We start from the raw sequence: 16,350 nt of genomic DNA, 5'->3' as shown, positions 1-16,350 counted from the left end.
GATCTATTACATGTATTTATATGCACAAATGTAGTCTAAGCAAGTATGACTATGCCTTCAAATCTTATAGATAGATCAATCATAGCTTATAGTAGTCCAAAAACATGCTCCAATCAGTCAAGTACTCTTTAAACATGGATAAGACTTGTATATATTTTCAACAACCAACAACATTTACCTACACACAGATTAACTAGACCAACTTATACTAAGAAACTAGGCTAAGGCTAACATAAGACTGAATCGAAGAGGCATGGCTATCAACAGACATATATTAAAGGCATAACTGAAATGAATATATAAGGCTAACTGGCACACATGCTGGACAAAATAAATGCAAAAAAAATCAGATAAAAGGAGAAACAGTTACACGTGCAAACCAGGAATCACAGATACCAATCAAGCCTAAAGTAAACTAAGAAGGTGCGAAGGGGAAAGGGAGAATCACCTGCTTCGGGTGCAGCGAAGTGGGTTTTGAATCTCCAATCTACGCTCGAATAACACTAAATCCGAATTTCCGCGCGCTCGGGTTCGACAAATAACAATGGCAAAATAGAAATGAATTTGATGCCTGAGTCGATATTTAGAGAATTAAAGCTAGTATTCAAAAGGGGAATTCATGCGATTAAAGACTGATGTTTTCGAGAATATCTTCAACTTTGTTTTAATGGAATTTTTCGTGACCAAAAAAAGATCCCTGTTTCTACCACTCGCCAGCTCTTTATAGATTTTTCTCTTTGTTTGAAGGAAGAGAGAAGGAGGAGCGCGAGGAACAGGTGGAGATGGGGTGACAGAGGTGCGTGGAGCGTCAGAGGCGTGAGAAACATCGTATGGTGGAGGCGGCAGAGGTGCGTGGGGAACAGGATGTCAGACGCGTGGGGTGACAGCGTATGGTGGAGATGGCAGGTGAGATCACGTGGGGGGGGGGGGGGGGGGGGGACAAGGCGGAGTGGGGGTTGGCAGAGGTCACGGGTGGTGTCAGATCAGGGCATGGAGGCGTCAGAGGTGGGGGGACAGCGATGTCCGAGAGCGTGAGGGGAAGCGAAGGGAGTGGGATGTCAGAGGTATGGGGTGACGATGAAAGAAAAGCAGTGGGGGTAACGTGGGGATCAGGGGAAGATGGGATAGCAGTGGTGTAGGGGGAGAGACGGAGGCGGCGGCGCGGCAGAAAAGGGGTGGCGATGAGAGGAGGGAAGGAGGCGGAGCAGGAAGAGAGAAGGGAAGGTGGGGGTGCGGCGTGGAACGAAAAAATGAAAGGGAAACCCTAAAAAGGGTTTCCCCTTATTTTGAATGGAAAATGGGTCAGACCCGGTCCATTTGTGGACCGGGTCGATTTTTAGACCGGGTAGTATTAAAAGAATGGGCTAGTGAATTAAAACATTGACTGATCTAGAATTTTGGGACAAAAATATAGGCTGGTCAAGAAATATTCATGAGTTGAGTGGGCTTTGATTTGGGATCCGATAAATCAAAAATACGGACTGAGTGCACGAAATAGTTTGGCTTCTAAATAAAAGACCTGTTTAAATAAACTTGTGTTAAAATATTGCTCAATACGAAATACACGATCCTTAATGCTCAGATAAAAATGGCGTTGTAATAGCCGTGCAATAATATTTCGAAAATCCGCAGTAAAATAATACTATTATTTAATTATGCAAAGATAAATGCGATGCGTGTGCGTGAGCTGGTAAGATGCCGAAAATGATAAAAATTGTGAATTATAATAGTAATAAATAATAATAATAATAATAATAATAATAATAATAATAGTAGTAGTAGTAATAATAATAATAATAATAATAATAATAATAATAATAATAATAATAATAATAGTAACTGTAATAGAATAATGAAGTGCCAATATCGATAAGAGGCTAATAATTATAGTAAAAAATAGATATATATTTTTTGAATTTTTCTGAAAATATTGGAAGCGAAAAAATGGGTATTTCGAGGAGAGGCGGGACAAAATTGGGTGTCAACACTCCGCAGATACAACATGAAACACAACCCGGAGAAATGTGCCTTCGGCGTAAGGTCTGGTAAATTTCTGGGGTTCATGGTGTCAAACCGGGGAATTGAAATCAACCCGGACAAGATCAAGGCCATCGAGGACATCGAGGTTGTGAACAACATAAAGGGGGTACAGAAGCTCACCGGGAGGATAGCGGCGCTGAATCTCTTCATATCGAGGTCCTCAGACAAGAGTCATCGTTTCTTCTCTTTGCTCCGGAAGAAGAACGACTTCGTTTGGACACCGGAGTGCCAAGAAGCCCTACGAGAGTTGAAGAGGTACTTGTGTAGCCCCCCGTTGCTGCACACACCAAAGGCCGATGAGCCACTTTTCCTCTACCTAGCTGTCTCCGAAATGGCGGTAAGTGGCGTTTTGGTCCGAGAAGAATCTGGTACGCAATTCCCTATCTATTATGTAAGTAGAACTTTAGGGTATGCGGAGACCCGTTACCCCCACTTGAAAAAGTTGGCATTAGCACTGGTAAGCGCTTCCAGAAATCTCAAACCTTATTTTCAATGCCACCCCATAAGTGTAGTAACCACTTACCCTTTGAAAAACATCATGCATAAACCGGAGTTGTCAGGTAGATTAACAAAATAGGCTGTAGAAATTAGCGGTTACGATATCGAGTATAAACCTCAAACGACCATTAAATCCCAAATCTTGGCCAATTTTGTGGTAGACTTTACCCCGGCTATGGTCCCCGAGGTCGAAAAGAAACTTTTGCTGACCTCGGGAAAGACCGCGGGCATTTGGTCTCTACACACGGACGGGGCCTCGAACCTCAGAGGTTCTGGGCTAGGGATTGTCCTTAGGACCCCGGCCGGGGATGTCATTCGACAATCCGTTAGAACTGGTAAATTGACTAACAATGAAGCCGAGTATGAGGCTATGATTGCAGGTTTGGAATTCGCTCGAAGCATGGGAGCCGTAGTAATCGAGGCAAAGTGCGACTCGCTTTTGGTCGCAAACCGGGTGAACGGTGTATTCGAGGTAAGACGAACGGATACGGAGGTACCTCGAAAAAACCCAAGTGGTACTTCATCAATTTAAAGAATGGACCATGCAGCACATACCGAGGGAGCAGAACAGCGAAGCCGATGCATTAGCAAATTTGGGATCCTCGGTCGAGGGGGAGGAAATCAACCTCGGGGCAACGGTGCACTTATCAAACACGGTCATAGAAACCGGGCACGCCAAAATATACACAATGGGCTTAACCTGGGATTGGCACAATAAGTACATCGACTACTTGCGTGATGGTAAGCTCCCAAATGACCCGAACTGTATTTGGGCCCCGGTGAAACGGAATACGTGATGAGAGAGGTACACGAGGGAACCTGCGGCAACCACTCCGGTGCAGAAGCTCTAGTTCGAAAAATTATCAGGGCCGGTTATTACTGGAACCGTATGGATGAGGACAGGAAAAGTTTTGTCTGAAAATGTGACGGGTGTCAAAAGCATGCTCCAATGATTCACCAGCCTGGGGAGTTGCTGCATTCAGTGATCTCACCTTGGCCTTTCATGAAGTGGGGAATGGACATTGTGGGCCCGTTACCTTGGGCACCAGGTAAGGCCCGTTTCATTTTGTTTATGACTGACTACTTTTCTAAATGGGTTGAAGCGCAGGCCTTCGAAAAGATAAGAGAGAAGGAAGTCATCGACTTCATATGGGATCACATCATCTGCCGTTTCGGCATCCCCTCCGAGATAACTTGTGATAATGGTCCTCAGTTCGTGGGTGGCAAGGTCAATAATTTCCTCGAGGGGTTGAAGATCAAGAAAATCGTGTCAACCCCATATCACCCATGTGCAAACGGACAGGTAGAATCCACGAACAAAACGATAATTCAAAATCTAAGGAAAAGACTTGAAGCATCGAAGCACCATTGGAGGGAGATATTGCCGGAGGTATTGTGGGCTTACAGAACCACATTCAAATCGAGCACGGGGGAAACCCCGTTCTCATTGGTTTACGGGGCCGAAGCCCTTATCCCCGTGGAAGTTGGCGAACCGACCCTCCATTTCAGGTATACCACCAAGGAATCAAACGAGGAGGCCATGGCCGTGAAGCTCGACCTCGCAGATGAACTACGCGAAAGCGCGTCGGTCCGCATAGCGACCCAAAAACAGAGGATGGAAAGATACTACAACCGAAGAGCCAACTTTCGGCATTTCCAAGTCGGGGATTTAGTACTTCGAAAAGTTACCTTGCATACCAAGAACCCCAACGAGGGAAAGTTGGGTGCGAACTGGGAAGGCCCGTACAAGGTAATCGGTGTGACGGCAAAGGATCGTACCAATTGGAGTCCATGGACGGGCAGCGTCTACGTAATAACTGGAATGTGGCCCACCTAAAGAGATACTACTGCTAAGGTATGGTCTCTCCATATTCTCTTATTAACTTTTCTCTTTTGCAGGAAGTCGAGAGCGGGACAAAATTAGAATCTAGACCTGAAAACACGTGTTACACTCTTTTCCTTGGTACGATTTTGTCCCAAAATGGGTTTTCCGACAAGGTTTTTAATGAGGCAACAAGTACAACGTGTTACTTAACAAATATGAAGGGCAAGTATCCGGATACCCAGTGTCGCATCCTCCGATTGGGTACATAATAACGCTCACCCGACCTCGGAACTCGGATAAGTGCTAGGGGAGCACTATGCCCACACCGAAGATGACCCCGATTAAAGCAGACGGAGAAGCTCAACATTTGCTACGGCAAAACTAAGGCCCGGCTACCGGCCATAGCCTTCGATGTAAGGACCAAACGATCATAATGAATCGTGTCCCATTTTGCATTTGCTACGGAAAAAACTAAGGCTCGGCCACCGGCCATAGCCTTCGATGTAAGGACCAAACGATCATAATGAATCGTGTCCAATTTTACATTTGCTACGGCTAAGGAAGAAAGAGTTAAAATTCTCATATGTACAAACATTTTGCAAACACAAAGTTATCAAAAGTTGGGATAACAACTTTCTGTTAAATATACTTTGCCCGGTTGATAACCGCCGTATTTCGATACTGCCTCATTCGCATACCCTACGCCGGGTACCGTGGTCGAAATTCGACAAAGGCAACGAGATCACAATGATCCAAGCCAAAATTTGATAAGCTACCGGCTCCAAAATGTCAGATAAGACCTACGGGCACGATGAATTAACGACTACGAGTCGACTTGTCCTAGAACGGACCAACAATTATAGCAAAAACAATAGCGAGCATTCAAAACGAAGAAACAAGAAAAAGACATTCTTTATATATACAAAGGATGCTCTTTACATCAAAAAATCAAAATCCTACAAAGGCAAAAACAAAAACAAAAGACGAAGCACAAGCCCTATGCTATCCGGCATGACTGGAGGAAGATAAGCGCTCGGACTCGGTTCGCTCAGAGTCGTGTGACTCGGACCCGAGAGCACGATTGGCTTCCTCTTCCATCCTCTTGGCCTCAAGTATCAGGGCCGGAAGATCCGAGAGGCCGTGCTCGGCTTGCTCGAGGGTGATCCGCCGAGACTTCCACTTCTCATACACTTCTCCAGGTCTCTTCCAAGTCGGCCTCAGCCTTGGCCAGTCTTACTTCCAGAGCAGCCCGGTTCTCCTCAAGGACACTTATCCTACCGGTGGCTGCCTCTAGCTCGGCCTTAAGGTCGTCGTTGGCAATAACCGCCTCCTCGAACTCGGCTCTTAGGCCATCACATATCCGAGACCGCTCCTCGGCTTTTTCATCGAGCACCCTCATACGCTCGTTGGATAAAACAACCTCGGACTCTAACTGCCGGTTCCTCTCGGCCAAGCCCGTAGCATCAGCCTTCACCGAGTCCAGTTCCCCCCGGAGTTGGGAAACCGTGGCCTCGAGCTCATCTAGCCTCAAGGAAAACTGGGCTTTATCCTGGCTAAGGCCGATCTTGTCAGCCTCAAGGCTCCGGTTATAATCGGTCATAGCAGCCAGTTCACTCTTCAAACGACGATTTTCGTCCTTAGCCGCGTCAAGCTCGGGACGGAGATTGGCCAGCACGGCCGCCCGGTTCAACTCTTCCTCTTTCTCCCGAAGAAGATGCTGGTATTTCTCCGTTTCTCGACCCTGGGCGTCCAGTTGCCCTCGAAGATCATCTATCTCGTGTTGAGCACGGATGAAGGCTTCATTGACCAGCACCACACTCTCCAGGTAAAACAAGTTAGAAAACTTAGGCAAAGTAAGGATAAAATCCTCATATGAATTATACAAGAGTGGCTAAGAATCTTACCCGGTTGCCCGCATGCATACCATCATTAATGAGGCACTGCCAAGTGAGCCCGGTCATTTTGCGCCTGTCCGAATAAGAGACAAGGGGTCGCAAGTAGCTCGCTACGCCCACCGGACGCGACAGAAAACTGCAGTCCTCAGGAACGGTGACTACGGCCGACCTGGTTCGCCTCGGCTCCACGCTCGGAGCCGAGAAAATATCCACCAAGCTATCCCTGGCACCAGACTCGGAGATCCTGTTAGCTGGCCTCATGGCCCGAGGAATAGGGATATGACCAAAGCCCGAAGCTTCGCCGGTAGCAGGGGGAGTGCTCGAGAACATATCATCGAAATTATCGACCCGCGGAGCCGGGGTAGATGAGCTTGGAGCATCCCCAATGTGTTCGGCCAGGGCCGGGGGCTCTGCAGTTTTAGCAGGCTTATGCTCGGGAGGCGGATGAGGGCCTACGGGGGCCTTGCTCTCCGGCATTGGGACGGTTCTTTGATCGGCTCCAACAGCAGCCGCTTCCCCGGACCCCCTTTTACTTTGCAGGGGAGTGTCTTCCGAAGAAGTTTCACCTGAAATGTCGACAAAGTCAATCAACCGAAGAGGAGCCGGGGAAAGTATTTCTTCCGCACCTGAATGTGGAGCAGGAACTAAGAGACCTTCGCCGATGGAAGGAAGGGGTGGAACGGAGATCGCCTCTTCCGGTATTGGAGCCACGGAGGGAACAGAGCCGACTCTCCGGACGATGATGTCGGACTCCGTCTCTTCCCTTCAAGACCGAGCGACGCTTCTTGCTTTCTTCCTTTTTGGCGTGTGCCCCTTTTCAGAGGGCCGCTTTCTTTTTGCAGCAACGGTGAGAACACGGGAAGAACCCGTTGTGTCAAACTCGGACGCCGGTGCCGGGGGAGCGGTCCCCGACTCCGATCTGGGGGCTACCGAGCCCTTAGGCAGACCTGAAAAAATAAAATGTTAGCTAAGGTCGAAGGTGGAACGAATAAAGGAGAAAGTAGCAGAATAGAAGTAAAAGGCTATCGTGATTCTGGGCGACCCATCGGCCACGTGATAGGTGGGCCCATGTCCGGTCGTCATATGGATGTTGGCCGAGGAGTACGGTAACCCAGTCACTCAGATCCCGGATGACCGGAGGAACATACCCATTGGCTGACAAAAGTAAGGAAGAAACAGTGAGAAAGCGGAATCGAAACTTGACGAAGCAATGCTAAAACAGTTATTCGAGGCTTCGGACTTACGCTTGTTATTCCACTTCTCCGGAAAGGGCATGTGTTCGGCTGGAATAATGTCCTCGGCCTTCACCCGGACGTATCACTCCAACCATCCCCGGTCTATGTCTTCATCCATTTTTTAGAAGAACGGATTCCGACTGCGTTTGGACAGCTTCATTACACCGCCCCGAAACAGCCTCGGGGAATATAAGCGTATCAGGTGGGCCAGCGTGAACCCCTTCCCGGCATTGTTGGCCAACATCCGGAGACATGCTACGACCCTCCAAACGTTTGGGCCGATCTGGGCCAATGTAACGCCATAAACCCGGCACATGTCGAGAATGACCGGGTCCACCGGGGGGTCGAGTTTGAGCGTGAAGGGGTATGTATAAACGTACAGAAACCCTTCACGATGGTCGGTAACAGATTCGTCTGGCCCGGGGGCAAAAACCCGAACTAGACGGGTGTCCCACCCGCAGTCGGCCCGGACTATGTCAAGCCTCTCCTCGGTAATAGATGAGGGATACCGCCTCACGTCGAATCCCCTGTCTGAAATGGAGGAAGGCTTTTCGGCCTCAAGATCTTTGTTGAAGGTGTCCGAAGCCGTGGGCTCGAACTTAGCCGGTATAATATCCGAAGCCGTGGGCTCGAACTTAGCCGGAGACACAAGCTCGGTGGGAAGTGAATTCGAACATCTTGGAAATAGGAAAGAAGGAATGTACCACATACCCACGTAGCGATTTTTAGATTTACCTGGACTGAAGAACCCTATTTCGAAGGTTCCATCAGGTGAAGTAATATTGGTATCACCATCTTTCAGAAAATGGGTTGTAGTTATGGTATCTGTAGCGCCAAAGCATCGTTGGACTGAATATGAACACAGAAGCAAGAATAAGTGAAAACTCTTTCTTAGTAATTCCTTCATTCTTCGAGATTCAATGGATAGAGGGAGTTTCAACTCGGTCCACGGAGAACCCACCCCAAAGCCAAGTCGGCACTTTGACGGCGAAAGAGGCGAAAGAAACAATCCATAGATTTTGCGTTGTCTTTTCTTTATGTCAAAGTGTTAACAAGTCTGCCTTTCGAGTCCTTTGATCATTTCATGCATCAATGCAGCATAGTGATGACACTTGACCCGAGTCCTATTTGAACACGCCTAAGCTTGACTGATTTGGGTATTATGTATTTGTGTTCTTTGGTTTTGAGTGCTTCTTTCTATGTATAATTGAACTTAATAACAGCCATAGATGGATGTTCTGACCATATAGAGCTCTTTCTGAGTTGTATCCATGTAAATGCAATATACAGTAAGGCATGAAGTTGATGATTTCAAGTTGATGTACTCACAGGTTGATATCTGATTAGGATGGTTCACATGGACTAAAGGCTAACTTACCCTCTGTTTAGAAATTGAGAAATACGTAAACATGGAACATGTGTTTCATATTTTCATCACTCATATCCTAATTTTTCAAATGCGAAAGTGAGAACGAAAAGCAAGCAATTATACATTACAATCAATTTTTAATACTTTAAAAGTTACTCAAAATACTATCTGATTTGCTTAAATAAATATTCTTTTGGGAAAAAATGCCTCTCACTCTCCAATCAAACAGGAAGATATTATTTGAAAATGTTTCTGTCAGCCAAACACGTGTCCAACAGATAAAAAAAATACGGAACTCCCTTCCTCCTCACCTTTCCTTGAGACTGACCTGAACTGTTTAGACTCCACATTTGGATTTTGCACTATCTCCACTGAAAAAAGAAAGACTAGTCAAAAAGTAGTTATCTATTCAAATAATAATATAATAATAATAGTGCATTCCTTTCTTTTTCATCATAGTGTATTCCTTTTCAATGATTATTCTTTTTCATCTACTAAGAGCCAATGCTATAACTGTTAAGTGCAATTGTACCCAAAACTGAGAGTGGTCCCAACTTGGGAGTTGGGATGTTACATCTAATTAGAATTGTTTATAAATGACAAATATTTTAGTCAAAGCCTAAATCAAATAAAAAATATGGACCTCTCAGATTATGATTCATTAGCCTACATTGTATTCATAATCAATGTGTTTTATTCAAATAACATTGATTTTTTTTAAAAAAATTACATAGTGGGGTATGGAAAGGGGAAATAGTGAAGGGGATTACAACGTGGGGATTCGAACCCTCACTAAAAAAGTGAAAGTTCAGGTAGCCAACTAACTGAGCTACTAGATCCCTACACATTGATTGGTTAAGTGTTCCATAGTTAGAATTATTTTGTTATTTACAGAAATACTAGAATCAGCACTTCACTAAGAGACTTCAATTTTAGGGTTTGTATTAAGAAATTAATTTGATTACTTAAACAAAATATAAAATAATCATATCTTACTATGACATTTATTAGAGAAGTATGTTGGTATTAGTTAAGAAGGTGATTTCCTACATTGTAGCCAAATACAGATTATTAGTAATAAATTTTATTTCTGCTGCATGGCATCATCAGGTGTTGAACCCTGTAAATTAGAGACTAATTAATGTCAAATAGCTGACTGTTAGTCTTTTAGGGCAATATGTAGATTAATTAGGGTACAGGTGATCTCAACTATTGAGGTAAGGCAAAATTGTTCCATTTTCATAGTTCTGGGGCAATTTTTCTATTTGTTGGAGCTTTGTCTCATCTTAGAATGAGTGAGAAGACTGAATTTGGCATATTCGTATGATACCATAAATCGTAGTGAAATTTCAGATTCCTTGATAGTACTAAAAAGCAGATACAATGCTAATAGCTTAGTAGAATATATCTTTAAGATACTAATAATGTATAATTTCCACTCCAGGACTGCCTAGTATGATGATAAATCGAGCAATAGATTTACCTATCTCTAATGCAGCCATTAACATACAGATCCTGCTCAAAGTTCAGCATATTCCCTAATATAAAGAGCTCAGTAGTTTAATGTTTACCCCAACAAAAAAAAAAAAAAAAAGAGATGTTATGTGTGGGATAAAATGTCAAATATACATTTGAGAAGAAGGGTTAACTCTAATATTTAACAATGGAAGCTTAGCCACATTATGCTACAAAAGCATTTGTTTCAAACAAGCGAACCAGAGTTCTCTGCCTGTCATCTATATTCTGACGGGATTTCATCCGTTGTAGTATGTGCAAATTGGCTGGAAAATTATTCAACATCTTGTGCATTTCCTTCTGTGTAAAAAGCTGGTTGTTTAGCCTGAGGTAGCGGGCCTTCATTGTTTAACATTAGAACTACTGAAGACATACTTGGACTATCATCTGGACGTTGTTGGACACATAATAGACCAATACAGATTGATCATACCACTTCATGAGGTGTAGAACACGAATCACCTAGGCGTTTATCAAGTAGTTCTATTGAACTTCCTTCTTTGTAGAGTTCCCATGCCTGTAGATTTTACAAGCTTATTAGCCTGACTAGCCTTTGAAGATTCTTGTTAGTTGCTAACACCAATGGTAAAATACATAAAGACCTTACATGTCCACGTAAATCAAGGTTATGGCCTGGAGGACAGAATCTTCTGTTGCTTTTCCCACTCACAATTTCCAATACTAAGGTACCAAAACTAAAGACATCTGATTTTACTGAGTATAGCCCGTACAACGCATATTCTGGTGAGAGGTACCCACTGCAGAAAATGTACACAAAAAAATAGAGTTACTAAAGCTGGAAAACATACCTTAACTATCTCAAGCATTTCCAACTACCCAGTAGAAGGTTCTTACTATGTTCCCATAACTCGGTTTGTCATGGCTTCATCCTCCACCTCTTCATAACTTCTTGCTATACCGAAGTCTGATATCTTTGGATTCATGTCACTGTCTAGCAAGATGTTATTATCTTTCAGGTCTCTGTGAATTATCCTCAATTGAGAATCTTGATGCAGATACACAAGTCCACGAGCAATCCCATTGATGATGAGAAAGAGCTTAGGCCAGTTTAATGCACTACTTTATTTGTCACCTGCTAAAATTTTGTTATGTCATTAAAACATTAATAAGCTATAAATAGAAAGTAGTTGTAAAACATCAAAATAAATCAGTCCATTCCCTTGTTGGAAAAACCACATCAATTTGGCTACTATGTAGTCATATACATTATTATTAGGCTCTAATAATGCTGAGCTATTAGTTCCCTCCTTAGATGCTTTTTCATGCTTTATAGGGGTTCAAAATTGGTAGAAGATTATGGAAGTGATCCTATAAGCATCTTTTCAGTAAAGTACAATAAAAATCAGTTTCCGCAATATCAGTTTGGGAATTTGTACCAAATATGAATGAATCAAGACTTTTGTTTGGCAAGAACTCATAGATCAACATTTTTTCTTCCCCTTCAGTGCAGCATCCAAGAATCTTCACAAGATTTCTATGCTGAAGTTTGGAAATACATACCACTTCATTCTTTAACTAATCCTCTCCTTGCTTCGAAGTTTTAGACAGCCGCTTGATAGCTACTTCCTGTCCGTGTTCAAGTATTCCCTAAACATCACAATGTCTGCAGGTTAAATATTTTAAATTATCTAACTTGAAAGTAGAAAATACAAAGTAAGTTATGCTTCCAAATAAAAAGGAATTTAGAAATTATAGGAGAATCAGTAAAGTTTAGTTTAGGTAAAAAGATCGAGCATATCCTGAATTCATTGCATTTTGCCTAATAGTTGAGGTTAAATATGCTTTCAATACCTACAGGTTCGTGCACCAAAAGGCCATATCCCTCAAGCCCACACTTCTACCCATTGTTACCCTATAAGTCTCATTTGGTTTTACAAGGTTAAGCTTTATCTATCAGTGTTTATCACACAGCTTGTATACTGAAACTAAAGAGGCAGGCTTTACTCTGGAGGACCAGGAAGCTTGTGCTCTATTCTTTGGGTGATAAATTGGTGTTTTTCTCATACAAAACTTCCCATGACACGAGTGTTGTTACCTTGTAAACAGGACCAAAGCCCCCCTCTCCAATCTTTCTATTAATTGAAAAGTTATTGGTAGCCTTAGTTATGGTGGATAAGTCAAACAGCGGTATCTCAAATTCTTCAGTGCAACTACCGCTATTGTAATCCATCTTGAGATTGCCGCTGTATCCCCATTTCCTGCCAAAAGGAAATTGAGTGAATTATGTTTAAGCTGCAAAAACCAGACCAATAAGACAGTTCTTCACTCTTCCTCTATTTCTCTCAGGGGTCAGGTAAAAAAAGTGACTTGTGTCCAGCTTACCTTTCTTTTTGAGCTTTAAAGCTTTATTCCTTCTTCTGTGGCAAATCACCAAGCTAAGGATTATCAGAATCACACCAACTGAGAGTGGCAGAATCCAGAAGAGTATTGTCCCCCTCTTTCCATCTGATTTCTGCAGACTATCTGCAAGTGTCCAGTCCAACAAAGATAATTAATAAATTTTACTCCCTTTCTACCTCTCAATCTTGTGAAGGAGTTGATATGATGTCGAGCTATAGAGGTTCTTCAAACTATTGAAGTACTGTATTTTTTATTTGCGTTATTGAGTATTAGAGGTTCTGCAAGCATTTGAGGTGTTGTGAGTCATTTTTAAGTTCTAAATGAAATCATTCAAACTAAAACCTCTTTAATTTTGTTAATAATTTTAGCTTGACTGATGCAACCAACTTGTTCTGGAGAAAAATAGGTGCCTATTAATTAGTTCCAAAAAAGTATCTGATATGTGACTAATCATTACGCTTATGGATTCAGCCGAGGGTGTATCAGAAACAGCCTCTCTGCCCCACAAAGTTAGAGGTAAGGTCTGCGTACATCCTACCCTCCCCAGACCCCACTTGTGGGACTACACTGGGTATGTTGTTGTTGTCGTTGATTCAGCTTATGTGTTTAAACCAACTTCACTTTATAGTAGTAGCTTTCTTTTCTACTTAATTTTCTGGCTCCTAGTTATATATACACAGAAGGCAAGAGTTTGCAGTTAATAGCATAGATGCTTACAAGCATGGGCACAGTTCAATTTAAGGTTAGGTCTGCCTTATCCAATGTGCCAGCAACCATAAATTTAGGTTCTTACATCCAAGTAATCAATCACAAATGGTTGATAAGTGTGTCTCAGCAACAAACTTACCTATTTCAGAGGTAGTTGTTCTTATATAGATATCTTGCCCTTCTTTGGATAGCTGTCGGATGTCAAGTAGATCATCGAACCACAATAAGCATCCACTTCCTCCATTGCGTATGTCAAGATTCGAGTAAGCTATCCAAGAGCAATTTCTAAAGCATATATTCTTGCATTCTTCTAGTGTCATAGTCACATTGGACCAGAAAAACTGTGTGTCGGGCAACTTGATATGTGGATACTTTAAAAATACATCTCCTTGAAGGCGGTTTAGTTGAGTCCTCCGAACACAGCCACCTGACCAGTCTGCTTTCTGCCAATCTTCATTATGTTTAGGCACAAATTTGTCTAAGCATCCACATACAGGAGAATTTGACTGTTGCAGCTACCGTATGCGCCACACAGTTTGTAAACATCACAGTTATCTGTGGGTATTGAGAGGTAAGGGATCCAGTCATGTATATGGTCAACCCAAGTCCAGCGCTGTAATGCACCGTTCGGATTTAGTATCAACCTTGTGATAACTGAAGATGTGAGGTTATATCCAAAGTACACCTCTGTCTTACTTGAGAGTACCAAATGTATAGAAAGGACTGTCTCTTGAGCTTATTGCCCCACTAAAACAAAGACCATTCCACGGTCCAGAGCGATACACAACATCTGAGGCCTTCTTCAGGATGTTCTGTGGATAACCAGAAGGATCACAGTGATATGTCAAATCCCCGGGAGCTGGACCGTCCTCGTTCTTCCATGATGACAAGTACACCTCTCTGCCAGTTTCAAAGTTCCAACCCATCTTCATTCCTAGTAATAGTGTATCAGTTGGGTGATCAAAGCTCTGCCAGGGGAAACTCACATCACCAGCTTGTTTCACAACAAGATTCCCTGAATCCAGCAACTGCGAAATGGGATTCTGCACAGATGTAGAGGTATTAGTTGACCATACAACGCTGTCAGTGCCATTGAGAAGAACAAGAAATCCTAGCTTGATTATTTTCAAGACCCCTGTTCCATTTGTCAGAGGAGCTTCTCTGTTGGCAACCCACACCACTGTTCTGACAGATATGTTCTTGTACCACATACCCACAAAACGAAGCTTAGAATTACCTGGACTGAAGAAGCCCAATTCAAAGCTTCCACCATGTGAAACAATATAGTCTCCGTCTTTGAGAAACTGGGTCGTTGTTATTGTACTATACATAGCACCAAAAGTGTGGTGGATGGAATTTAAGAACAAGATCATGAATATGTAAAAACCAGCTTCCCTCAGTAATGCCTTCATGCTTCAAGATCCAATTGATGTTGTGTTTTCTTTTTCTCTTAAGTCAAAGTGCTTGTCGTGAGTTCCTACTTCAATGAAGAACACTGGAGGTACTTGACCTGAGTCCTATGCGAACTCACTGTGGTCTCAAGTCGGGAGAATGTTAATTCAATCATGAAGGTGAATTCTCTGTTATAGCCCATTTTAATGGATAAGCTTTGAGTGGTTGAATATTATAACCATGGAAGCAGAAATAGCATGATGAATAAATTATTGAAGCATCTTATGAATGATCCATGCTCGTACAGCCAAAGGCTTTAGGAAGCTAGCGGTCTGATTTTTGTGACAGTTAATGAACAACATGGTGTCAAAAACCACTTCTTTTTTTGCTTTAGACATCTGGTGGTCAGTGCCTAAGCTGGATTTTGCATAAGCATATCGATGTCAACATTGGGTTCTGTCGCTATTGAGAGCCAATGATACAAGTGTTATGTGCAATTGTGTCCAAAACTGAGCGTCTGATCCCGTCCTTAAATTTTTTTCTTTTTTTAGTAAGCGTTATAGGTGTATACGGTAAAAACCGGATATGAGGCAAACCGGTGGAACGAGGAACCAGAGGAAGGAATGAGGATGTGCCGGATACTATTCGCCCTTGACCGGGGTAATGCTTGGGCCGGAGCTGAGCAAGGGTACCGATGGGTCTGCCTTCGACGTTGTTGAAACGGCCAAGCCCGGTGACCCGAGCATTCAAGCCCGGTGATCCGAGCATTCATGGTCGTTGGTCCGAGTAGCCGTTGGTCCGTGTGGCCGTTGCATGCGGGCCACGCGCCAGTAGCGTCCTGTCACGGTCAACTACCTACCATGTGTGTGTCAGACGGCGCCGTCAGTCTCATCCCACCAAATCCGTGCAGAGCTGTCCTTGTTACTATTATTTTATTAGTTCCTATTGTATGAGACCCATGGAGGTGGCACTATAAATATGGCATATCGCCCTCCTTTGTAAGGGTTGGCTCCATTACTCACCAAGAACATTCATAATAAAAGAGTTCATATATACAATCTCTCTTTCAATATCCGATTCGGCCAGGGCCGTTTGTTTCCATTTATATTGTGTTTATTTGTGTTTATTCCATCAAATATTAAAGAGATTATCATTGTTAGCCGTCTTCTCACTACATATTCGCACACTTATTTTACACCATCAAATATACATCAAGATCCAAGCGTATATCCTATATCCGCGTACAAATTCAATTGGTTTCCCAAATTCGAGGTAAACAATAGGATTTTGTTAAACTGTTATAATTTGGATTGGTTTGGTTGAAGAAAATTGAAGAACGTCATTATAGAATTTTGTTAAACTTGAAAAACTTTTTTAAGAACATAAAGTGGGCCTATTGGTTTTTGAAGTCTTTGATTGAATCTAATCATCAGAAATTGGGACAAAATTCAGTCACTTTGTAGCCTTTGTAATTGAAAAAATAGTCATTGTCACAAAGTTTCAAATCTCAAG

The 16,350-nt window shown here is 42.9% G+C and overlaps 1 protein-coding gene and 1 pseudogene across 1 annotated transcript; both read right to left on the bottom strand.

Moving 5' to 3' along the window:
* Positions 1-5,298: 5,298 nt before the first annotated feature.
* LOC132617650 (G-type lectin S-receptor-like serine/threonine-protein kinase At1g11410) lies at positions 5,299-12,243 on the bottom strand. The gene is made up of 10 exons (XM_060332700.1): positions 12,194-12,243; positions 11,233-11,358; positions 10,985-11,135; positions 10,811-10,894; positions 10,492-10,547; positions 10,346-10,377; positions 9,174-9,233; positions 8,229-8,342; positions 6,472-6,824; positions 5,299-5,319 (listed from the first exon to the last, which is right to left on the bottom strand). Exons 1-10 carry the CDS (start codon positions 12,241-12,243, stop codon positions 5,299-5,301), a joined length of 1,047 nt encoding a protein of 348 aa, XP_060188683.1.
* LOC132620471 (G-type lectin S-receptor-like serine/threonine-protein kinase At4g27290) lies at positions 10,243-15,269 on the bottom strand (annotated as a pseudogene).
* Positions 15,270-16,350: the final 1,081 nt, after the last annotated feature.

Source organism: Lycium barbarum, chromosome 11, assembly GCF_019175385.1.
Source record: "Lycium barbarum isolate Lr01 chromosome 11, ASM1917538v2, whole genome shotgun sequence".
NCBI classification, from domain to species: domain Eukaryota; kingdom Viridiplantae; phylum Streptophyta; class Magnoliopsida; order Solanales; family Solanaceae; genus Lycium; species Lycium barbarum.
Note: the sequence above shows the minus strand (reverse complement) of the source record. Positions and strands in the feature narration are given on the sequence as shown.